At 37.1% G+C, this 26,284-nt stretch overlaps 1 protein-coding gene across 8 annotated transcripts in view; it reads left to right on the forward strand.

The window, feature by feature from the left end:
* The window catches only part of PIP5K1B (phosphatidylinositol-4-phosphate 5-kinase type 1 beta), a 338,296-nt gene that overhangs the window by 205,123 nt on the left and 106,889 nt on the right, over positions 1-26,284 (forward strand). For 7 of the 8 annotated variants that reach the window (XR_011967427.1, XM_072611031.1, XM_072611030.1 and 4 more), the window contains 2 exons: positions 4,189-4,341; positions 9,730-10,029. Coding sequence is in view for 7 of the 8 variants with exons in the window: in XM_072611031.1 (XP_072467132.1) it covers positions 4,189-4,341; positions 9,730-10,029 (453 nt within the window). In the remaining variant the exon portion in view is untranslated. Of the gene's footprint in view, positions 1-3,739; positions 3,963-4,188; positions 4,342-9,729; positions 10,030-26,284 lie in introns of those variants that run through there. The other variant, XM_072611074.1, reaches the window with a different exon arrangement.

The following is a 26,284-nucleotide window of genomic DNA, read 5'->3' on the forward strand; positions in this document are numbered from 1 at the left end:
CGTAGAGTTTCATGGCGCATTAAGATGTTCAAGGACTTATCTAGGGTCATGTAGCCAGTACGTATCAGAGGCAAGATTTGGACCCAGGTCTCCCTAATCCAAAGCCAGCTCTCTTCTCCACTCTACCAGATGGCCTCTCCTATGTACATATAGATAAACAAATTTAGCTTTAGGTTGTTGCATCTCCATTTCAGCTTCTCTGAATTCTTCCATTAGGTTCCTAAAGCCCAATAACATTCACCTGTGCACAGTGATTATAAGTTTCCTGTTGAAACATGCAGCTACTAGACGGTGAGGCAGTCAGGAAAGGTGTCTCTGAGAAATACAACCATTCAAATGCCCCTTTTTCCTCATTCATTTGCAAATGAACGCACACCAAAGGGAGAAAAAGAACCAAGCTGAATTAATATCCACCTTTCCTTAGGCAGCAAGCTGTTCGTTTCCTCCCACCTCCAGCATGTGCATGTGCCAGCATCTAGTGTACATTAAATGATGGTTTTTCAGTCTCAGGAAGTGCCTGCTTGAAACAGCAGGGTGGCTGTTTTACGTTCCACGCTGTTTAAAGGAAGAAAGGCAGGCAGGCAAAGTATCTCTGTGATGCTGGGCAACTTTACACTGCTCATTTGCATTGGCAGGACACAGCTGTGTTGTCGCTTTCCTTTCTCCAGTGGGTAAAATAGGGAGAGCACTGCAGGAAACAGGAGCAAGGCAATTAATAAATTTGAACAGCTTGCTCAAGTGGAAGTGCCTGGAAGATGCACAGACAAGCCCACATACACAGAACAGGGGCTGGTTGACCATGGCCAATTAGAACTCTCCTCTTCCTTTTTCACTTGATCTTGAAAGATAGGATACCAAAGAACCAGTTTTCAGACAATTGTTCCAAAGAGATGTGGGGTCAGAAGACAGGGAACTCTAGAGTGTAACAGCCACTTTCCTGTAAATATAAATTTATGGAGCACACAATACTATGCTAAATATTCATTTTAAAAGTTATTAAAACATTTTGCATTTTTTTGCTTTTATTATCTTAACATGCTAATTATGTTGAGAAAGTAGGGGAATAATTGACAACCAAATACATGATAAAAAAAATTCACTATACCACATCACTGCTGATAGCATAAGTTGGCTTTTTAAAAATGCAAGTTTGAATACTATTTTTCTCTAAATACTCCCTCCTCCACCCCGATTTCTTTATTAACAATCTTTTATTTCTACATTCAGAATCTTTGTCCTGTATCTTTTTTCGTTATATCAGAAGGGACTAGTTCCTTGAAGGATTACATAAAAATAACCATCAGGATTTCTAAGGTCCCAATCCTGTATTAATCAGTCTAATTTTCCCCATTTTTTTTTCAACTGGCTACTTGATAACTCTATGAAGGAATCAAGATTTGCTCTTGTCTCAGATGGTTTTGTTCTTTTTTAAAACTAAAAGGGAGATAGCTATCCTCTATTTTCTAAGTTTTCTTTACACTTCATCCCTTATATAGTCAGTTATGCTTGTCCATATTTTAGATGATCTGTACACACCAGAAACCATCTTTCAGCTTTATCACCTAATTATACGGGATCAACACCTGGCATGTTTCTTTACGATTTTCTATGATTTCCCTGGATTCCCTTCTAAGATTTTACAGGATCCATTTTGTTTCCTTTGTCATTTCCTTTTCATATCTTAGTGTGACTGTCAGCAATGTGTATATGCGATAGACTGGTCGGGAGAAAAGGTGGAAAAATGAATATATTGATTTTCTTTAAGAGTTTAACAACTACCTTTTTTAGGTTTTGAATAATTTATATATATTTAAGTTGTTAGTTTTCTTGGGGTGAGGGGCTTGGTGGGGGAAAGTTATCAAAGCAGTTTTTATCTCAAAATTCCACAGGTAAAAAGAAAAGTATCCCAAGACCTTCATTCTTTCTCCGCTGCCCCTTAATCTCATCATCATGCCCAAGTATTCCAGTTTACTAATCCTTCATTTTCTCCCAGGATCTCTCTACTCCTAAACCTCTGCATTCTTACCTGCAGTCATTCCATTACCTTGCCTGATTTCCCAATTCCACATTTCTACTCTGGAATTACTTTTCTTTTTGACCCTTTACAAAACCAGTTGAACTTTTTGCTGTTCTTTACCCTCTAATTAGACCTTATCTGAAAGGGCCAGGGTATCACATTGCATCCTGGGCCATCTTTAGCTGTCCTGATGAATATCAGGCCACTGGACCCAGATGGCTCTGGACCCAGATGGCTCTGGAGGAGAAGTGAGGCTGGTAACCTTGCACAGTCCTCCCTCACTCAACTCAAAGTCAACTGCAAGTCACATCATCCTCTTGATGTCATGGTCCTCTTTGAGAACAAAGGACAAATATAACAACAGCCCTCTAACTACATATTCCTTTGTTTGTATAGTCCTATCACCTAGTACAGGGCTTTACATATAATAAGCCCTCAATAAATGCTTATTGGATAGAAATAAGGTTGAAGAGTTTCTTAGCTGCCTGCTTTTGAAGGGACTCAGGTAACAGGTAAGGAATCTGGGCTTCATTCTGAAGACTTTAGAGAGCCATTGAAAATTTACCAACAGAGGACTACTGTGTCCCAGATGATATTTTAGGAAGATTCCTTTTCTCCATACCCATCTGTAAAGACCCAGTTTAAATTTACCTTTTAAATGAAACCTTCCCTGATTGTCCCTCATGGGGTAGTCTGTTATATATAATATTGACTGTCTATACGCTCTCTTTTTTTTGCATCACAAATTTATTTTATTTTCAATTCATGGAACAGAGCAAACATTTCCATAACACAGTACGATAAAAAAAGATGATTGCACATGAAAATATACTACATACAACTTGCTGTTCCCTCCAAATATTCAACTAAGTTATCATGGAACTTTCTTTTTTCTCTCTTTTTTCTTCCCTTCCCACCCCTTCCACCCACAGTCCCAGAAATGGCTACCAATAGACTCAAATAGGTATATATGTAAAATTATCCTCTTGGGTGCTTATCCCATGGTGCCTTATATTCTTAGTGAATTTTTCATGTTTTTGCATCCTTTTTGCCCCCCACAACAAGTCCATCATCATCTAAGGCCATTTCAGTCTTCCACAGCATGTAGCTTGCCATTGTAGTGCTTGGTCAATACTTGCTCTAATTATATTTGCCCATTGATATAACACATTTGAAACAGTTAATTCACAGTGAAAGAAACCATTATACTTGAAAACAGTGGGAAGAATATTGGCTTTGGAGTTAAATGACCTGGGTTTGAATTTTGGCTGTTCTAAGGGCTACATGTATGACCTTGAACAAGTAATTTAAGTGTCCCTGGCTTTCAGCTTCTTTCTCCATCTTTAAAATGAGAAAGTTGGACTAGATGACCTCTACATCCCCTTCCAGTTCTGAATCTAAGATCTATGATTTTGTATGTTATTTTTAGTCACCGACTAAACTAATTAGTAAACGTTTCTCAAGGGCCTACTATGTGTCAGTAGTATATAGTCCCTTCAAGGCAAGAACTATCACAGTCTAACAAGAGAGACAGCATGCAAATAACTGTACAAACAAGTTGTAGGCAGGATAAATTGGAAATAGTTTTTAAAGCTTAGATCTGATGTGTAATGATTAAATAATGCTAATGATTCTATTATATATAATCATAATCAATTATATTATAATAAAATCATAATCAATAGAATAAAACAATCAATTATAATAAAACTAATAATTAAAATAAAGTGGTTTTCAGCAGTCGGTTCTGTCAGCATTAGCATATCGAAGACACACCGTATTCTGTTGCTAGCCAACATTTATTGAGTAATTCTTAGAAGATGGAACCTTGTTCATCATATTAGTTGGCACACAGTTTGGTTCCTGAATTGTGAAGGTCCTTTGTTTCTCAGTTAAAGTGCAAGATGTCCGTTCTTTATCGGAGGTAATGAGTATGCAGACTCAGGTAGAAAGTATTTCCATCCTGCATGTCGGTACTTTCCCCTTCCCAACAATGATTATGAAGGTTAAGAAGGGGGAAAATATGAGAATTGATACAAATGTCCTTCTTACTATCTTGGGAGAATAGCTATTGAAGCTCAAGAAAGGCACATTCCACAATTTTTCAAGTTTGCTTTTCTTTCTTGAAAGCAGGATGGTTTTATGTGCTAACACTGTTGTCTTTTCCTTAGTATTCCATCTGCAGTGAGCCTTTAATAGAATTATCTAACCCTGGGGCCAGCGGATCCTTGTTTTTTGTAACTAGTGACGATGAGTTTATCATCAAAACAGTTCAACATAAAGAAGCTGAATTCCTTCAGAAGTTGCTGCCAGGTTATTACATGGTGAGTACAGAAACCTGGGAAGAGATGCTCCCTCTTAGTCATATGACTTTTCTGAATCATTTTTCTTTCTGCTGGTTATCATAGTTAATTCTTTCACTTTTGGCTGACAAAAAAAAATCTGGGATTTTTGACACTCAGTGTTGAAATTTTTTTTTTTAAAGAAAATGAAAGATCTATCAGAAGATTCAATTCATGGTTCAGGATTTTGAGGACTAAACAGTTGAGAACAAATATATTAACATTTTGAAAGCCACAAGGATGACCTCAGAAGTTAGCCAGAGGATCTATATCTCTAGGCAGTAAGCAGGTATAAAACTCTGGATTTGCTTGATCAAATCTCCAGCGTAGAGATAGAGGAAGGGAACCTGCAGCCTAGAGGCCACATGTGGCCTTCTAAGTCCTTAGATATAGACCTTTAACTGAGTCCCAGTTTTACAGAACAAATCCTTTGATTAAGGGAATTTGTTCTATAAAGTTTGGATTTAGTCAAAGGGCTGCACTCAAGGACCTAGAGGGCCACATGAGGCCTTGAAGTCACAGATTCCTCACCCCTGGCTAGAACATAGTAGGCCATTAGCAAATATTTCTTCAATCAGTCAACTAAGCACCTATCAGGAGCCAGGCAATATGCTAGATACTCAGAGTGCTAGTACAAAGGGTAAAAGCCTTTAGTCAATGGGTTTACAATCTAACAGTTGTTCAGTTGTCTCAGTTGCATCCAACTCCTTGTAGCACCAATTGGGGTTTTCTTGGTAAAAATACTTGAGTGGTTTACCATTTCCTTCTCCAGCTCATCTTGTAGATGAAGAAACTGCAGCAAATGAGTTTAAATGACTTGCCCGTGATCGTAAAGCTAGTGTCTGAGACTATATCTCAACTTAGGTCTTCCTGACTCTAGGTCCATCACTCTATCCACCACACCATCTAGCTGCCCCACATTCTAATAGGGGAGGCAACAACTACATGTAGAAGAACAAATACAGCATGATTATCTTTGACTAAATACAAATAGAGGGAAAACAATTATATATAAGATAGTTGGGAAGCAAGGCCGGTATTCACTTAATTCATTAAAATGGAATTCTACTATATAGCATTTCTCTTTGTTTTTAAAATACAATTTTACTTATTAAAAAAACTTTGTACCATTTACAGTACTTGAGGAACATATTTATCATTTAATTAGAGCTATTATTTGTATTACATGTATGACTTTACTGATTTTTAAAAACTTTGATCACTTTTCTTAGATATTCCCAAACGCTACTATATTTCTACCATTTTTTTCTACTTTTTTCTTCCCCCCCCCCCCCCCCTTTTTGAAGACTAGGTCTATCAGACTGAAAGTTCAGAGCTTGTTTATGACCCTGATCCATTCTGATCAAAACAGGAATTTCATTTCTCACCTGAGCCACTTTACCTCTCCTTAATCAAACTATTTTGTGAGTCCCCACTCTGTGCCTTCCTCCTATTAATGCCAAACTGATACAGACACCCAATTGGCATAGCCCACTGCAGCTCAGAACTAGCCTTAACTTTGTAGGCAGCTGGACTTATAGACATGTGCCACTGTGCCTATGTTTCTACATCTTCAATAGCATTTTTCACATTCTCTTTGATATCAGATCATGGCATAATTCAGCGAGTCTCAAAGTATAATCTGGGGACCCTGGGGATCCCGAAGACCCTTTCACAGGATCTGAGAGGTCAAAATTATTTTAATTATGTTATTAAGATTTTTTTAAATTCTAACATGGCAAATATTGATAGATATGATCCACATAAACAAAAAACTTCAGGATCTGCATTAACTTTGGGGCATGTAAAGAGGTCCTAACACCAAAAACTTGAGATCCACTGGATATAGAGTACAAGTTGTAGCCAACCAAATGGTAGATTAGGAGTCAGAAAAAAAATTCATCAAGTCCTGCCTTCAGTGCTTAGTAGCCCAATGATCATGGGTGAGTCACTTAAATTCCCTGAATCCTAGTTTTTTCATTTAGAAAATAGAGATGATAATGCCTAGAGTTTTCACTTTGCAGTGTGGTTATGAATGTTACACACATGTATTTTGCTTTGTAAACTTTAAAGCTGGCATTATAATTTTCTACCATTATAATGATTATGGTTGTTCTTTAAAGTACTTTACAAAGCTTAAAGCTTTGCAGCTAAGTGGCACCACGGATACTGAGTGGTGCACTTAGATTCAGGAAGACCAGAGTTCAAATTCAGTCTCAGATTGAAGCCTCGCTGGCTGTGCGGTCCTGGGCAAGTCACTTAATTTCTGTCTGCCTCATCTTTAATGTGCATGATCATAGCACTCAACTCTCAGAGTTGCTGTGAAGATCAAAGGAGGTATTTGCAATGAGCTTTGCAAAACTTAAAGTGCTTTTTAAGTGTATTATTATTATATAAAAGTCAGTTGTGATTATTGTAGTAACAACTCACTTACATAATTCTTAAGGTTTACAAAGTGTATGTTATATGAATTATTTCATCTGACCTTCACAGCAACCTTATCAATTAGATAATACAAGCATTATTATACTCTATTTTACAGATGAGGAAATTGTGCCTTAGCAAGATTTTATGATTTACCTGGGCCTGACTATTGCTACTAATACCTTTATTATAATGTCTCCCTATAGTTTCATTGCCATGCATTATAGTCACTAAGGTAACAGACAAATGAACTTATGTACAAAAACATCATGAGAAAAAAAAAGTGGGATAAATTTTCTAATGATAATTAAAAACCTTCATTTAAGGTAACCTATTTAAAATCTTATTTTTCTTCTTTATTAGATTCATTTCAAAGAATTTATCTGTGCTGAAAGTTCTGAGATGAACATAGCCTCTGCTTATTTAAATAAATGTTGTTTATTACAAACTAATTCATTCTACCACAGGATTTTCAAAAGAAAGAATATAGTTTCTATATAGGTGAAACATACATGTCATGCCTATGAATACATAAATACTTCTTTCTAGTCATAATTTCCTGCCTCAAGCTATTAAATGTATAATGTTTTAAGATAGAAGATTCCCTTAATCTCAAATCTAGTTTTTGTTTAACTTAGAATCAATTTCATGAAATCATTTAGAGCCAGAAGAGACCTCAGAGATCATCTAATCCAGTTTCATTTTTACAGAAGTGGAAACAAAGATCCAGACCATTCTAACGGACTTGTGTAGTATCATGTCATTACATGGGAGAACTTGTAAATCTTCTGACTCCCAATCCAGAGCAAATTATATTTAGTGATTTCAGTTGTATCCAACTCTTCATGACCCCATTTGAAGTTTTCTTGGCAGAGATACTGGAGTGGTTCACCATTTCCTTCTCCAGCTCATTTTACAGATGCGGAGATTAAAGGCAAACAAGGTTAAGTGACTTGCCCAGGGTCACACAGCTAGAGAGTGTCTGAGACCTGATTTGTGATATCATTGGACCTCTTCCAAAAAAAAAAAAAAAAGACAAACTCAGAAAGATGAGTCTTCCTGACTCCACTGTACCACTCAGCTGCCCCACAAGACAAGTTAACAAGCATTTATTAGACAATTACTATGTAAGAGCCATTCCAGTGTTCTTTCTCCTGGACAATGCCACCTCTCCTTGTCATGCCCTCTACTTCATTCAATTTTCATGTTCTGGATTTAGGATGAAAATGATATGGCATTAGACAAAATTAGAATCTGAAACAAAGATAAAGAGCAAAAATAATTCTTGAGGGTGGTTACATTTGACGTTATTTCCTAATGCTATCATGAAAACACTACTTTGGGCAAACAAGGAAGAGAGAGGATCACAAACCATAAAGTGGATAATTTTAGTTACATAAAATTAAAATTTTGCAGAAACAAATGCAATCAGAACAAGATTAAAAGGGAAACAACTGGGGGGCTGTGAAATCTTTCCAGTAAGTTTTCCTGATGAAAGACCTCATTTCCAAGATATATTAAGAACTGATTAAAATTTATAAGAATAAGAACCATTCCCTAGTTGATAAATGGTGTATGAACAATCCGTGCTTAAGAGAAGAAACCCTTATGGCTATTCATATCCTATTTTTTTCAAATGCTTCAAATCATTAATAATTAGAGAAGTGCAAATTAAAGCAATTCTGGGATTTCATCTCACCCCATCAGGTTGGCAAAGATTGAAAGAAGGAGGAGGAGGAAGAGAAAAACTTGAAAAATAGTGGAGGAGCTGTGGGAAAATAGGTACATTTAATGAGCTGTTAGTGCAGTTGTTAATTGGTACAACCATTCTGGAAAACGATTTGGAATTACACACACAAGTATTAAATGGTGCATAGTCTTTAATGGAACTATATAACTGCTAGATCTATAGCCAAAAAGAAATCAAAGAAAGAGGAAAAAGTTCTATATGTATGAAAATATTTATAACAGCTCTTTTATGGTATCAAAAAGTTGGCAAGTCAGAGGATACAAATCAGTTGGAGAACAGCTGAACAAATTAGAGTATACAAATGTGGAGGAGTACTGTTGGTTCATAAGAAATAAGGAAATACGTGATTTCAAGGAGACATGGAAAGACTTGTACGAACTAATGCAAAGTAAGATAAGCAATAAGCAAAATCAGAAAAGCAATTTATTCTATAATACCAATTACATATTAACATAACTAATTCTTCATGTTATGAAAATGAACAGTTTTGAAGGCTGATAAAAAAATTGATAAAGAATGAAATAAGTAGAACTAGAAGCACAATTTGTGCAATAATAATATTGTAAAAGCAAACAACTTTGAGAACTGTAAGAATTTTGATCAATACAATAATATTTTTTACTCCAAAAGACCAATGATGACGCATCTTATCTTCCTCTTGACAGAAATGGTGATGACAGTGATGGTAATGGTGGTGATAGCTGGCATTACTTAACACTTTACAGTTTGCAAAGTGCTGTACAGATATTAAATCCTTTTAGCCTCATATAAACCCTGAGAGCTAAATGCCATTATTATCATTATTATTGCTATCCTTTTACATACTAGGAAACTGAGGTAGACAGGTTAAATGACTTGGCCAGGGTCACTCAGCTAATAAGGGTCTGAAGCCAGATTTGAGTTTAGGTTTTGTTGATTCCAGGGCCAGCACCACTGCATCACCTAGTTGGTTTGGGGTTGAGAATTAGACATTTTTCAAACATGGTCAATGAGAGAAATTATTTTCCTTGCCTATACATATTTGTTACAAGAAATTGGTTTTTCTTTTTTTGGATTGGCTGGAGAATGGGAGAGAAAATAGATATCTGTTAATTTAAAGAAAACCAAACAGAGTTTAACAAAAAGAACCCCTTTGATTTATTGGCACAATTTTGCAAAGGTTATTCTGATTTTTCTTTCTCTCTTTTTGGTTTTAGAACTTAAACCAGAATCCTAGGACTCTTTTACCAAAGTTTTATGGACTCTACTGTGTACAGTCAGGGGGCATTAACATCAGGATTGTGGTGATGAACAACATTTTGCCTCGCTCAATGAAAATGCACTTTACCTATGACTTGAAAGGTTCTACATATAAGCGACGAGCATCCAGAAAAGAGAGAGAAAAATTAAACCCTACATTTAAGGACTTGGATTTCTTGCAAGACATGCATGAAGGATTGTATTTTGATACGGAAACATACAACGCCTTGATGAAGACACTCCAGCGAGACTGTCGGGTAAGGAGAGACCTTTGTTATGATTTGTACTGGAGAGAGATGTTTCCTGATGAAAACTTGAGTTACTAGCTCTCATGTGGATGGGAGAGCATCCTTGTCCTGGCAAGTTAGTAGTAATAAGACCTTTGCTCTAAATGAAGTAAACATAGAGTTTTTCAATCTGGAATGAGTTAATAAAGGATAGGGCATTTAGTAAGGGAGGGTTTACTGTGTACCAAACTCTTTGCTAAGAACTGGGGATATGAAAGCAAAAGCAAAGATAGCTTTTTCCCTCATGAAACTTATATTCTAATAGGGAGACCTCACACACTGTTTAGTGGTAGCAGGGAAGGAGAGTATTTTGGTCCAGAAATTTTGCAAGGATGATGAAAAGGACCATAGAAAAGTAGATTGACACACCCCTTGCAGGAGCAGTGAAAGAGATGATTTAATCATGGTTCCAGAATGTGTTAAGACAGGCCCATATGGTGGTAATGAAATTAATTGGTGCTGAAGGAATACTATCTCAGCACCCCTGTCTCCCTACAGAAAAAGCAGTGGCAGAAATTGTGTTTTCTTTCTACCTATGCTGTAGGGAAATTAGTCAGGCTAACAGAGAATAGATGTTTGGGACTAATATAGTGATTAAACAGATAAGCTATTTGCAGTTCTTGGGGGAAAAGGGATTCCTAACAGAGAGAGCGTTTTGGAGGCAGATTGCATGATAATGTAAATAAGTGGATCCCAGGAGGTCCATGTGTGGACACAAACCAATTATGGAAAGCATTGGCTGAAATTGCTTTCTGTTATCTGGATGAGAAGCAATCAGGAACTGAGACTCAAGGGCTTCAAGTACAAAAGCTTATTATGTGCACACTTGGCCTAAGTAACTACCCAAAACTAAAGCCAAGTGATGCTCAGGGGAAATTTTTATAAGGTGGAATTGCACAAAATGTGTATTGGGATCTATGTCTAGAAAAAGTCTGAAATTCACCCTACGTTGGCTTTTGCCAGTTTAATGGTAGCTGAATGAACAAATCCTCTGGGAAAAGAGCCTCTTTTAACAAAGTCAACCTAAGCACAGAATGGACTGGGAAAAGTTCCAGACTTGTTAGCACTGGGTCACTAACTATGGTTATTGTTAGCTGAGAAAGTCTGTGATACTATTAGGAACAGGCCAAGGGAGGGCTGTATTTGCTGAACATGCACAGTCCAGTCACATGTGAATATGAGAGGAGTTCCCTGGGTCATGTCCATATGCCCTAAGGAGTTTATCATCTATTGAGAGGAAATAGCATGAACCCAGAAAAGTAAATACAAAATTTTATGCAAAGTAATTTCCTTTTTTAATATATAATTTACTAATTTTTCAGTTCTTAACATTCACTTCCACAAGAATTTGAATTCAGAACTTTCTCCCCATCTCTCCCCACCGCACACCCCAGGACAGCATATACCCCATCCACCCCTTCCTCCAGTCTGTCCTCTCTTCTGTTACTCACACTTCTTCCATCCCCCTTCCCCTCTATTTTCCTGTAGGGCAAAATAGATTTCTGTACTGCATTGCCTGTATAGCTAAATTTCCAGTTGCATGCTAAAACAATTTTTAACATTCATTCTTAAAGCTTTGAGTTCCATATTCTCTCCCTCCCTCCCTCCCCACCCACCCTCAGTCAGAAAACAAGCAATTCAATATAGGTTATACATGTGTAAAAATGCAAAGCACTTGCATAATAGTTATGTTGTAAAAGACTAACCACATTTCCTCTGTCCTATGCTGCCCTTCCTTTATTCCATTCTCTCCCTTGATCTGTCTTCCCACAATTGTATTTGCTTCTGATTATCCCTTTCCCCAATTTGCTGTCCCTTCTATTATCTTCCCTCCCCTATCCCTTTCCCACTTGCCTTCCTGAAGAATAAAATAGATTTCCATATCCAATTGAGTGTGTTATTCCTCCTTAAGCCAAATCCCATGAGAGTAAGTCTCACTTATTTCCTTTCATCTCCCCTGCTCTTCCCCTGCATTGTAGAAACTGTTTCTTTCCTCTTTTATATGAGATGATTTGCTACATTCTGCCTCTCCCTTTCTCTTACTCCTAGTACATTCCATTCAACAGTAAATTTTATTTTTTTAGGTATTCTTCCTTCATATTCAGCTCACCCTGTGCTCTCTGTCTATGTATACAAACACACACAAACATATATACATAAACATATACACACATGTACATATACATACCTACACATATACAATATACACATAACAAACATACCTATACACACACACACACACACACACACACACACACACACACACACACATATATATATTCCTCTAACTACCCTAATACTGAAAAAGGTCTCATGAGTTACAAATAACATCTTTCCACGTAGGAATATAAACAGTTCAACTTTAATGAGTTCCTTAAGGCTTCTCTTTCCTGTTTACCTTTTCATGTTTGTCTTGATTCTGGTATTTGAAAGTCAAATTTTCTATTCGACTCTGGTTTTTTCAACAAGAATACTTGCAAGTCCTCTATTTCATGGAAATTCCATTTTTCCCCCTGAAGTGTTATGCTCAGTTTTTCTGGGTAGGTGATTCTTGGTTTTAATCCTATCTCCTTTGACCTCTGAAAAACCATATTCCAAGCCCTTTAACCCCTTAGTGTAGAAGCTGCTAAATTCTGTGTTATCCTGATTGTATTTTTACAGTACTTGGATTGTTTCTTTCTGGCTGCTTGTAATATTTTCTCCTTGACCTGGGACCTCTGGAATTTGGCTACAATATTACTAGGCATTTTCCTTTGGGGATCTCTTTCAGGAGGTGTCAGTAAATTCTTTCCATTACTATTTTACCCTCTGGTTTTAGAATATCTGGGCAGTTTTCCTTGATGATTTCTTGGAACATGATGTCTAGTCTCTTTTTTTATCATGATTTTCAGGTAGAACAATAATTTTTAAGTGATCTCTCCTGGATCTATTTTCCAGGTCAATTATTTTTCCAATAAGATATTCCACATTTTCTTCTATTTTTTCATTCTTTTAGTTTTGTTTTACAATTTCTTGGTTTCCTATAAAGTCATTAGCTTCTGTTTCTTCCATTCTAATTTTTAAAGAACTATTTTCTTCAAAGATCTTTTGAACCTACTTTTCCATTTTGTTAATTCTGTTTTTTAAAGCATTTTTCTCCTCATAGGCTTTTTGTACCTCTTTTGCCATTTGGATTAGTCTATTTTTAAGGGTGTTATTTCCTTCAGCATTTTTTTTTTTGGTTCTCCTTTAGCAAGTTGTTGACTTGTTTTTCATGATTTTCTTCCATCACTCTCATTTCTCTTCCCAATTTTTCCTCCATCTCTCTTACTTGATTTCCAAAATCCTTTTTGAGCTCTTCCATGGCCTGAGATCATTGCATATTTGGAGGTTTTGGATATAGAAGGCTTGACTTTTATGTCTTCCTCTAATGGCATACTTCCATCTGAAAGGATGGAAGAAAAAAACTGTTCACCAAGAAAGTGACTTTTAACAGTCTTATTTTTTTCCCCTTTTTTGGGCATTTTTCCAGCCTGTTAATTGACTTTTGAGTCCTTTGTCAAGTGGAGGGTATATTCTAGAGATCTGTTAAGTTCTCAGTTCCTCCAAGGTGACACAATCCAGCGAGAGGAGTTTACTCCTCTCCTGGTCTGCATTCTGGTCTGGGAGCAACCACAAGCTTTTCTGCCCAGGATCTCTCCAGAGCCTCCACCAGCTCCACCATGCCAGCACTCTTCTTTGCCCCAAGATGACCACTCATGACTGAGACTCAGATCAGCTGCTCAGTTCTCCCAGGATCTTTAGGTAAAGGGCTCCAAAAATGGGTACTGCTACTGCCTCAGAGGATGTCACTGCCCTAGAGTTGAGGCTAGGGTCAGACCCTGCTCACTTCTCACTCAGGTGAAAGAGCTTTCTCACTGACCTTTGAAGCTGTCTTTGGTATTTGTGGGTTGAGATATCTGGGAACCACAGCTGCTACCCATGATTCCGTATCCTGAAGCCTGCTTCAGTTCTGTCCTTGCCGCAAGGCCCAGGCTGGGCTGTGCTCCACTCCTAGCCTAGTGCAATAGACCTTTTCTGTCAGCCTTCCAGGCTATCTTGGGCTGGAAATCTCTTCACTGTCATTTTATGGCTTCTGCTACTCTAGAATTTGTTTAGAGTCAATTTTTACAGGTATTTTATCTATACAAAGTAATTTCAAGGGGACCAGAAGGAATTAGATACTGTATTTATCCAAGTAGGCCTCACATAAGAAGTAGATCTTGAGCTCAGCCTCAGAGAAAGGTAAGAGGAATGAGAGATGGAGAGGAGATGAGAGTGCATTCTAGGTGAAGAATCCTGACCCAGCAAAGAGACAGAAGAGGAAATGTACTTGTTAGGGAAAGGTGGGTAGCAAAGTGGATAAAGCTCTGGGCCTGGGGTCAGAAAGACCTGAATTCAAATCTGGATTCAGACATTTACTAGCTGTGTGACCCTGGGCAAGACACTTGACTTCTCTTTGCTTCATTTTTCTCAACCGTAAAATAGAGATAATAATCGCACCTACCTCCCAGGGTTGTTGCGAAGATTAAATGAGATAATATTTGTGAAGCATTTAACATAGTTCCTGACACATAGTATGTACTATATAAATGCTGCTCATTATTATTCTTATTGTCATTATTTTCCAGGAAACAGTAGTAGGCCAGTTTGGTGGGAACATATGAAGGAAAGTAATACACAGTATGGGGATAAAATAGGCTAGAGACAAATGGCAAAGGCTTTTAAATGAATATTCAATACTGAAAGTAGCTTCTGGGCTGTGACCACATATGGTTTCTAAGTCACTGAGGGACATCCTGAGAAGGGACAGTTATGTCTTTTCAAAACAGTTCATAAAGAATGGGAGGAGTCCATCTTGTTTGTCTGGAAGGGATGGAGTTGCCCCTACCATATCACAATATGGAAAGTAGGGAAATCATTTCTAGGCCCTCGGCTTGTCTACTATGAGTCAAAATGCTTCTGACAGTAAAGTGTATTCTTTGGAATGCATTCTTTTCATTTACTAGAGGTATAATTCCATTGACTTTTGTTCCCCAAAGTAATTAGGTGGCATCAAATGAGATAACATTTGTAAAGCTGCAGAAAGAAAAAGGACAGTTATTTTTAAGAGGATGATTAGTGAGCCTCTACCAAAGGAAGGGGTGATCAGAAAGAGCCGATACGACTTTTTCAAGAAGAAGACATGACAGACTCACGCATTTTCTTTTTTTTTTTTGACATGCTAATTAGACTGGTATATGAGGAGAATGCTGTCAATATAACTTGCCTAGGTTTTAGCAAATCTTCCCATCTTATTCTTGTGCAAATGATGCATAATGTGGGCTAGGTGGTGATACAATTATGTAGATTTGCAAACTGATTAAATGACCAGAATCAAGAATTAATTAATTGCTCAGTATTATCTTAGAAGGAAGTCTATAGTGTTATGTACTAGGGATCTGTTCTGGGCCTGATGGTATTTAACGTTTGTTTTTTTTAATCAGTGACTTGGGGGAAGGAATAGATTGTATATTTATCAAATTTGCAGGTAACACCAAGCTGGAAGGGATAGCCAACTTATTAGATGATAAAGCTAACAGACCAAAAAGTCTTGACAAGCTAAAAACAATCTAAGAAGATTAACTTCAACAGAGATGAACATAAAGTCATATACTTGAGTTCAAAAGAAGTCAACTTCAGAATTATAAGATTAGAGGAATGGTCACTAAGCTCTGAGAGTTCTAATATGCCGAAAGCTCAATAGAAAATAAACGTATGCTATGGCACCCAAGAGAACTAAGACAAATCCAAGTCTGTGTTTAATCGAAGCATGCCGTACTCTACCCTGGTCAGTCCCTATGGGTGGTAACGTATTCAGTTCTGGGTGCTACATTTTAATAAGGATATTGCTCATTAAACATAGAACTACATAACCAGCAGTTCTGGTTCTCAAGGTAAACACCACAAAACATATTCGATGCAAGCATTAAAACAAATCTGCTTGCTCAGGAATACTTAGTGAGAGGTATCAGAACACAAAGTCCCACTGGGGAAGAGAGCACCTGGTGGGTGGGTAGGGGAGAGTGAACACAGATTCCAGGACACTTTATGAATCTTGCTGAAGAGGAAATGAAATGAGGCCAAGCTGGAGAGGAATTGATCTTGAAGTGGTGTGCAACCACTCTAGGTTGAAGAGGAAAATCCCATCTGATATCTTTCCATTTCAACTAGTTATTCTTGCTAAGTTAAGTGATAAGATCAGTTATTTCTACCTGATAAAGATATAAAAGTGCTATCAGATCTCTCTAATTTTCAGGACCTTTGGGCAAAGCCTCATCACTCCACCTGAGTGGTAGCTCTAGCTGAAGCTACAAAGGGGAAACTAGGTAGGTGAAGATCCTCGAGATCCTACCATGGGGAAAGCTAGTTGAAGGAACTTGGTATTTAGCCTTAGACTTAGGGGAGGGGCAAGGGAATTGTCTTCAGTTATCTGAAGAGCTGATAAAAAAAGAGAGAATTGAACTGTTTTGCTTAATCTCAGAAAATTGAAGCTACAAAGAGACAAATTTAGGATTAGTAAGGAAAAACTCCCTATTAATTTGTATTGTATTGTAATGGAAATGAATTACTTCCAAAAAAAGTGGATTCCCTTCTGTGGAAATCTCTTAAAGGCTGGACAACCATTTATGTCTTAAAGGGATCCTGCATGTATGAATTGGACTAGATGACCTGCAGTCTTGAGATTCTACAGTTTTTATGTTTTCTAGGAAAAATGGGAATTGGAAACAATGATGAAGTCATGAATGTATGTAGTAGAACAATAACTAGGTTTAAGATTCGTCTGAAACGTTGGTTACTACTGAAGGAATATTGTGCATCCATCCATTCATTCATTCATTTAATGAACATGCACTTAGTGCCTATTATTGTGAGACAATGTGGTTTAGTGGAAAGAGGACTGAAGACTTACATGTGAATCCTGATTCTGCCACTTCCATAGTGCTGTGACCCTGCACAAGTCACTAGAACTTCTTTGTGTCTCAATGTCTTCCTTTATAAAATGGAAGTGATGCTGTATTATTGAATTCACTGGGACATTGTGAGGAAAACACTTTGTAAATGTCTGAATGCTATATAAATGCGAGTTATTAAATTAATGAGTTCCTTGTTTTGTTATTTAGCAGTTTAAAGTGTGGCATAAATACATAAGAGATACAAAGTGGCTTGTGGAGATCATAATACAAAAGTGATGACATTCAAACTTGGGGAATAAGGAACAGTACAAATGCAGAATGTTACCCCAAGTATAGGTAATTGCTTAAGGAAAGAAAAGTACAGAGGCAAGATGTTTAAGGGATGACAGAAAAGCTAGCTTGATTAAAATAAGATACAGCTACATGACATAGTGGATAGAGCACTGGTCCTAGAGTCAGGGATACCTTGAGTTCAAATCTGGCCTCAGACATTTGCTAGCTCTGTGACCCTGGGCAAGTCACTTAACCCAGATTGCCTCAAAAAAAAAAAAATCAATACATCTGCATACACACATATATAGTCTGTGAGAAAAGAACATAGAGCAGTGGAGATGGAGAGGGACTAAAAAAAAAAGAAAGAAAGAAAGAAAGAAATAATACTCCACTATGTGATTTCAGGGAGACTGGAATATTGTGAAAGCTTACATTGAAAAAGGGGGTGCATTTTTGATGTCAGCCAGGGAAAAGAGCCTGAACTTGTCAGTCAGCACTCCTGGCCCAGTGTCTTTTAAGTAGTTTTTGGAAGTGAATGCCTTCTATTGTTTTATGAACAGAAGAGGTTTGTCATTTCTATGAGCTTCCAGTGATGTAACTGTCAGCTGCGTGCCTGGGTTGAAGCTAATGTGTTCAAAAAGGGCATTGTTTGTATTTTTTCCTTCCTATCAGCCCTTGTTAAACCAGAGGCTCTTGGTTTCCAGCCAGTCCTGATGATGTCAAGAGTGTGTTATCTCTGGATGGAAATCCAGGAATTCCTATTGCTTTGGGACTGTTGTCAAAATGTTTTCTGTCTATAATGGAAGCTTTCAAAACACGACAAGAAGTGGAGTAGACCAAATAAATGTCACAGTGTGTGATATAGCATGACCGTACTGGGCTGGAGGCAAGAAGAGGTTAAAAGGTTTCTCCATGAGAAAGAGGAAGTTTAAGGATGTCAGTAGGTATAAAAGAGATCTCCCACAGAATCCACTACCATTGTCAAGGATACACTTTCCCACAGAAACAACTTCATAGATGGTGGATGAGTATAGTTTAGTAGGATCACAATCCTTATGGCTAAGAAAATTACCACTTTGCTGGAAAAGCTGCATAGCAAAAGAACTAGAAAACAAATATGATCCGCAGCAACATCCTTTACCATGAAAACTTCACAAATGGTGACTGAGTATAGTTTAGTAGGAGCAGGATGACAGATAGCATAGAATGCTAGACTTGGAGTCAGAAAGACCTGGTTGCAAATACTGCCTCATTCACTTATTAGCTGTGTGTCCATACAAGTCAAACTCTATGGTTCTCAGTTTCCTCATCTGTAAAATAAAAGGGATAATGCAGTTGGATTCTAAAGACCTTTTTGGCTCTAGATGGTCCAATGTGTGCTAGATGTAGCATCAGGAAGACCTGGGTTCACATCTGCCTCTGACACTTATCATGTGACTCTGGGCAAGTTTCCTAAACTCTGAGTCTCAGAGAACTCCCTAGGACCTATCTGCTACGTGAGAAATGTTAAACACACAATCTACTGGCCCAAACCAGAGTGAAATGTAATTGGAAAATATTTAACAAAATAAATAAAAATACAGTAGAACATAGATGATGTTAATATGTGGTTTTCTAAGTCCATACCCAGCCCTCAGGGATCTGTTATGGTTTAGTGGCCATTTGAGATTCTATTTGCGTTTGAGATGACTGTGCTGTGTCATAGACAGAAGATGGTGGAAAGAATTCCATACAGGGAGTTCTCCATGCCTATGAAATTGAAGATCCTTTCTATATTCTTATAAAGTATAGTTTAAAAGTGGCATAGTAGGTAGAGAAGTGAGGTAAGGCCCTTGCAGACCTGGGCTCAGGAAAAGTCCTGCTTCTGACCCAAATGTTGGCTGCATGACCTTTGGCAACTAAAACTATATGGCAGTTGCCAATACGCATTGGTGGAGGAGGTTTCCTCAATGGGAGTTCCCTACAATGATGAAATCACAGGTCTGAAAAAAATTAAATTTAGTAGTTTAACTAAAATTAATTAATATTCTGAGTATATTATAGGTTAAATAGACTTGTGGGAGAATAACGTGGAAACCTAACCATTGACGTAAACCAGTGTTATAGATCTACTGATAAGAGGTAGGATGGGTACAATGAGAAAAGTTCTAGAATTGGATCCAAAGGACATGGATTCTAATTCTAACCTCTGCCACCTTGTGACAGAGGGCAAGTCATTTAAACCTCTTTTGAACCTGTAAAAGGAGGGATTTGGATTACGCACCTTCCAGCTTTAAATCTACTACATGCTAGTTTCTAGATACAACGGACTAAAGGGCAAAGTCTCTTATTGCCAAGAAGCTTACCACTTATTTGGAGAAAGAAATACAACAAAAGAACTAAAGTATTGGAGAACTAAATAAGGCAGTGTTAAGGTTAGGGACTAAACTTGTGATTTCATTGGTACAGGGAGCTCTCAGGTGAGGACACTCCCTTCACCAGTGCAGGTTGACACTCTGCAGTATTTCATCTCAGCTCTCTGTAACAGCAGTTTTCTTACTTTATTGGTATCAGGACCCCTTTACACTTTTAAAAATTGAGAACCCCAGAAAGCTTTTGTTTATGTGGGTTATAGCTATCGATATTTACCATATTAGAAAGTAAAAGTCTTAGTACATTTATGAAAATAGTTTTGATCTCACATACCCCTGAAAGGATCTCTGGAACACCAAGAGATCCCCAGAGCATATTTTGAGAACTGAAAGCCTAGAGCACAAAGAGGTTGAGGTCAGAGGCAAGGTTCAAACCTCAGTCTTCCTGCCTTCTTGATTGGCTCTATCTGCTATGCCATGATAGGTCTTTCTAGTATTAGTTAACCCCAGTTCATTTATTCATTGAGTAAGGTATTCATCAAGTGCCTACTTTGTGGGAAGCACTATTTTAGGTGCTATGTTGAATAGCAGCTAGTATTTATAAAGCATTTTAAGGTTTCCAAAGCACTTTCCATTTTATCCTGACAACAACCCTGGAAAGTAGATGCTCTTATTATCCCCATTAAACAGATGAAAAAGCTGAGGCAAACAGAGGTTAAGTGACTTGGCCAGGATCACATAGCTAGCATATGTCAAGTGTTACTAACACCAGGTCCAGCATTCTATCCGCTACTACCTTTCTTTAAAAACTAAGACATCCCTTACTTCACCAGAGCATTTCTGAAACAATCCCTCCATGGTTGAAAAAGAAAATAAAAGAGTTCTAGTCTTAAGATTATTTCACTAAAGTGCTGCTTCCATACTATTCCATACATACTATATATCACCTTTTCAACAGGTGATCACACTCACTGATCACATTGCGTCTGAACTTGAGTGTGACCCCTGAGAAAAGCCTTTCCAGGAGGCAAATTCGGTGAATGTAAAAAGTATAGTCATGTGAACTGTGTTCCATACAAGTTCTAAGTGGGAGAGACAGGGGGTTGGCCATGTGAGACCTATTCCAGTTGACCTTTTACAGACTGTTCCTTAGAACAACAAACCTCAAAACAGCAAATCCCTGATGTCTGATCTCTGGTGAAATGTAGTATTTGACCTCATTCTGTTAGCAGTGACCACAGGAAACATGAATAAACAGAAACAGTTCCTGTGCAGAGGTTCCTTTACCTCTTTGACTTTTTTCTGGCACTTACGCATATGATTTTTATGAGATTAGAAAGATAAAAGGGGAATTGGGAAGGCAAGAAATAAAGTAAAAATTACATAAACCCAAGAAGAAAACAAATCCCAAACTCGAAGGGCTGCTCTTATGACCTGAAGCTGGGTCACTTCTCACCTACATACACAAGGATGGAATACACAGCAGTATATAATGATGTGAACCTTAATGATCAAATTTGGTAATCCCATTCTGCCAAGAACCTAAAGTCATTTGGGAGACAGTGTTGGTTATTCTTTTTGACCTTATAAGTTCCCAACAAGAAATCCTTAAACTTTAGGAGTTGCTTGATCTTGACTCAAGATACAGTAGCTACTTGGGTCTCACTCTGTTCCGAGCACATACCCTGCTGCTTCCTATTTGCAAAACATAAGAGTCAACATATATTCTGCAATGACAAAATCAAGGATTGGAGACCAAGTTCATTGAACATAAAATGATCATTTAAGGAGGGTGATCATAATTAATTCACCTCAGTGGCATCCCAGAGGGAATATATACCAGGAATATATAACCCACTCAGGCTCCATAAATCCAAACCCCATGTCTCCCACCCACTCTCCAACATTATTGGACTCAGGATATACATTGCCAAATACCTGTAATTTTACTTTCTACATCAGCATCCTATGCCTCTTTTATAGGAGAGGGATTCTTAGCCTGGGATCTCTGAACCTGAAAACACACCTGTGTGTATGAACATGTATATGTGTATATGTATGTGTGTGTACATGTGTGTGGAGAGAGAGAGAACTGTACTTCAATATAATTGATTTCCTACATATTTTATACATTTAAAAACATTATTTTAGGAAGGTGTTTCACGAGACTATCAAAAAGGTCCATGACAAACAAAAAGTTAAAAATCCCTGAAAAGGATCATTCTAAGTTATTCTTTCCTTGGGTGTTCTGGATTGGAGAACAAAGAGCAGCTATCCCTTTAGGAACATAAATGAAGGCCATGAACAACCTGGAATCAAGTTCATATGTTTAAATCGCTGCTAAGTTGAGTGTCCATAAGTCAGTAACTAACTTTGAATTATACCAACTCTGTCTTGCTGTATGTTTTAATTTCCATCACAGAATATAGCTGAGAAGAAATATGAAACTTCTCACTATTTTAATGAGTTTGCTAAATTGTACTTTCTGAATTATTTGTTGATACTCCCCTAAGATCATTTAGGGGAACCACATTATAACAAATACATTAGCAAGGACTCATGTTTATAGCCCAATATTTCTTGTTCATTCAAGTGGAAACCTTGCGGGAGATGGACTTAATAATTAAGTGACCAAAATTACTTTTTTTGCTTTTAATTATAATTTTGTTGTGCTGCAGTTAAATTTATTCATTTTTAAGTCTTGCAAAATCTGTTTTTGCTTGTCAGAGAAATATGCTGCCACTAGAACTATTAATAAGCACTCAGATCTATAAGAAAAAAAGTGTAAAGAATGCAGAAGTTCCTTGAGCATCTTAACTAAGGCTCTTCATGCTAAACACAGAAAGCTCTCACTGTAAATACCAGGTATTTTATTTTTAAAAAATAAATATTTTGTTCATTTTTTTATTACTGTAATGTATTTTTTTACATTGCTGTCACTTTCCAATGACACCTACCTTACAAAAAATTCTCCCTTCTAACAAAATATTATTAAGCAAAATGAATGAATGTGTTGAACATGTGTGACATCTGCCTCTATTAGACTTCGTCTTGCTCTTGTCAAGAGGAAGAAAGTACGTTTCACCCTCAGTACTCTGAAGTCAAGATTGATTAGAGTTCTGGTGTCTTTCAGTGTTACTTTCCTTTACATTAGGTCATAATGTAAATTGTTCTCTTGATTCTGCCACAATCCTTACTCTGTGTCAGTTCGTACAAGTGCAAGATACTTCCAGATCTTTCTGGGTTTCTATGACTTCTTCATGTACATTTTTTATTCTGGCATAATCAGTTTATATCTGGCACATTCGATTATATTCATACACTGCAATTCGTTCAACTATCCCCTAAAAGCCATGCGTCCTTGTGACAGAACAGATGGAGAGGAGACCATGAAGTCAGGAAGACCTAGATTCAGACTGTATGAACCTGGAAGATTCAACCTCTTAGTCCTCTAGGCAATGCTACAAGACTACGAGTTTCAGAAAAAGGGCTGACCTGCATTGGTAGAAGGATTCCTTACCCAGGAATTCTTTATTCCAATGAAATCATAGGTCTGCTTCCTATTCCTGTTCTCCATCTGGAGTGTATCTATTTGATTTTCAAATTTTTACTACCATAAAAAGTGCTACGATATAAATTTGCATGGGATCAAGTACCAGTTTTCATCAGGTTAAGTGTAAGTTAAATCATGCTTCTTACAACTTTAATTAGTTAACTAATTAAATTAATAAGGTTAATTTAATTAATTAACTTTATGGCTGGCATGCAAGACCTCAGTTGAAACATGGCTTTTAGGAAAAAGAAAATTCCATTTCATTTAAGCAATGCATTTTCTTCATCGTATTGCTTTTCATTCCAGGAGTTATAAGTGGGAGTAAAACAACTCTTCAAATCTCATTGAAAAGATATTGTTCTCCTAATTCTCTTTAAATTTAATTTTTTCCCCTTGATCATTAGCACATTTGGAGTTGTTGCTGCTGAACTTCAGTCAAATTGGGAGGTTTAATGGTCATCCTTTATTCCTTACCACCTATACTTTGATATGAAAGTCAGCTCTGTTGTACAGGAAAAATATTAATAAGGGCTCAAATGTGGATGGGGCCAATATGAGGAATATGCCACTTAGGGGTCATCAAGTTCAACCTTATTGATTTTACAGATAAAGAAAGGTAGAAGGGAAAAAAGCATTATTTTTCAAAAATACATTTTGGAAACCTTATGATCTATTGCTAACATTGAATTGTTTTGTGGTATTAAGTTTAAATCTGGGCTAAATAACCTGTAATATCATTTTAAGTGGCAGTCTGGTATAGTGGATAACTCAGAACCAAGAGAATCTGGGTTCAAGTTCCACCACTTTTCACTCACTTTCTGGGTGACATTTGTGTGCCATTCATTTCCCATTATTCTAGACAGTTCTCCATTGTAGATAATGTGCCAACTGCATTGGTAAAATTTCCTTACCTAAGAACTTCTTTTTCCAATGAAATCTCACATCTAGCTGTAATCTTTTTCAAGAGGCATATAGGTACATTTTCTCTTTCAAGATTAGGAGAGCATCTTTTTGTCGTGGCTAAGAACTGGAAATTGAAGGGATGCCCATCAACTGGGAAATAGTTGTGGCCTATGACTATGATGGAATATTATTGTACTAAGTTGAGTACTAGAGTCCAGTTCAATCCAACATATTTGATAACTATTAGAAACATATTAGAGAGTTAAAGATCAGTTCTTTAAAATGTTCAAGAGTTATAAATGGACTAGAGAAAATATCAACCAAAAAAATAGTGCTGGGAGCAGGGGACGTTAGATTAAAGTGTATAAAATTGTATTGGATATTAATGTTTAGAACTATTTAATCTAGGTCAGATAAATGGACTACTATTTTATAGTCAGAAAGTTCATGGCCTTTATTATCCCAGAGACCCACTGTAGGATAAAAAATATACAGTAAAAGCTTGGTTTCCCTCAATCTTAAAGTACCTGGCATCTTTTCACAGACAGATGTCCAGGTGAGCTGGTATCAAAGATCCACTATTTAAATGAAGTTCCAAAAGCACAAGACTTGAAGTTAAATAGAGACCTATTAACCAAGTCTCAAAGACAAGTCTCTGAGAGTACTGGAATGTTTGAGAGCAAAGAAACTGAAGTGAGAAGAAGAAAGAAAATGAAAGAAGGGGTGAGAAGGAAGGCAACAGGGAAAACCATCCATAAATCGTTAACTATCCATAAAATTAAAGTGTAGAGGAAAAAGAAGAGCCAATCCCATACTTTACTGTGTATGCAAGGGCAGTCTATAACATCTAAGTGAAAAGCCAAGATTGTCTTGGATCATGGTTTTGTGGAGAATAGCTAAGTCATACAGTTATTCACCATACAATATTGCTATTACTACGTACAATGTTTTGTTTCTACTTGCTTTTCTTTGCATCAGCTCATGTAAGTCTTTTCTGAAATCATCCTGCTCGTCATTTCTTATAGCACTATAACATTCTGTCACAATCGTATACCACAGCTTGTTTAGCCATTTCCCAATTGGTGGGCATCCCTTCAAATTTTCAATTCTTAGCCACTACAAAAAGATATTCTCCTAATCTTAAAAGAGAAAACATACCTCTATGTTGGTTGAAAAATATATCAGCAAAGTTACTTGGAAGAATACAGTATTGAGTGGTTCACATTATAGGATGTCAAGTCTTAGAAATAACAAGTGCTCAGAATCCTTGTTCTGCTTCTAATAAGACAATCAAACAATGTGGAACAATGCATATGACCTTAGTGACTTTTAACTATGTTTCCTATGGTATGATCTCAGTAAAAGATACCCCATCTTTGGCCTAATCCACATTGCAAACATTAAACATTTGTATCTGCAAATCCAACTTATTGATCCATGAATATTTTCTGGTGGTGATTTAAAGCTAGAGATGTCACAGGTAAGCTGGATCATAGATTCAGAGATGAAAGGGTTCAGTCTCTCCATCCCGCTTCACAAATGAGGCCTGAAGGGTTTAAATAATTTGCTCATTGACACATAGGTAGTAAGTGCCACTCCTAATTCAAACTCAAGACTCCAATTCTCAATCCAGTACAATTTCCATTGTCCATGGTGTTGACTACTGCACTCTGGGATAAATATGAAGGGATGTGCTTGACATATAGTAATAAAGCCACATATTAGATGTAAGAATTTCTTGAAAGCAACTTTGCTAAAAAAAACAAAAACAAAAAAAATGCTGTGTACTCTTCTTTTAGTACTGTGTACTCTTTCTTTTAAAGAAAAAGAATAGATACCAATTGTTATTAAATGGTTTGTCTACGTTCCTGCCTGAAGGACATCCAGACCCTTGGATTTTATCTACTAAAGAATAAATAGCCAACCATAAATCTTTAAAACCATCTTGTGAAATTCTTAGAAATTTTAGATGGCTGAATGTGGTCTGCCAACTGAAAAATTTTGTAATGCTGATAAAATGAGTCCATTTTGGTGATGTTTGCACATTCTACCCTGCCCCATCATGAATTGAATGTCCCTGGACTTGAGAAGAACAAGTCTGGGTTAATTCTCAAAGTTCTCCCTCCTGGTGATTCCTCATGGCATAGAGGCACTGTGGTACAACAGAAAGA

This window comes from Notamacropus eugenii, chromosome 1 (assembly GCF_028372415.1).
Source record: "Notamacropus eugenii isolate mMacEug1 chromosome 1, mMacEug1.pri_v2, whole genome shotgun sequence".
In the NCBI taxonomy this organism is placed as follows: Eukaryota; Metazoa; Chordata; class Mammalia; order Diprotodontia; family Macropodidae; genus Notamacropus; species Notamacropus eugenii.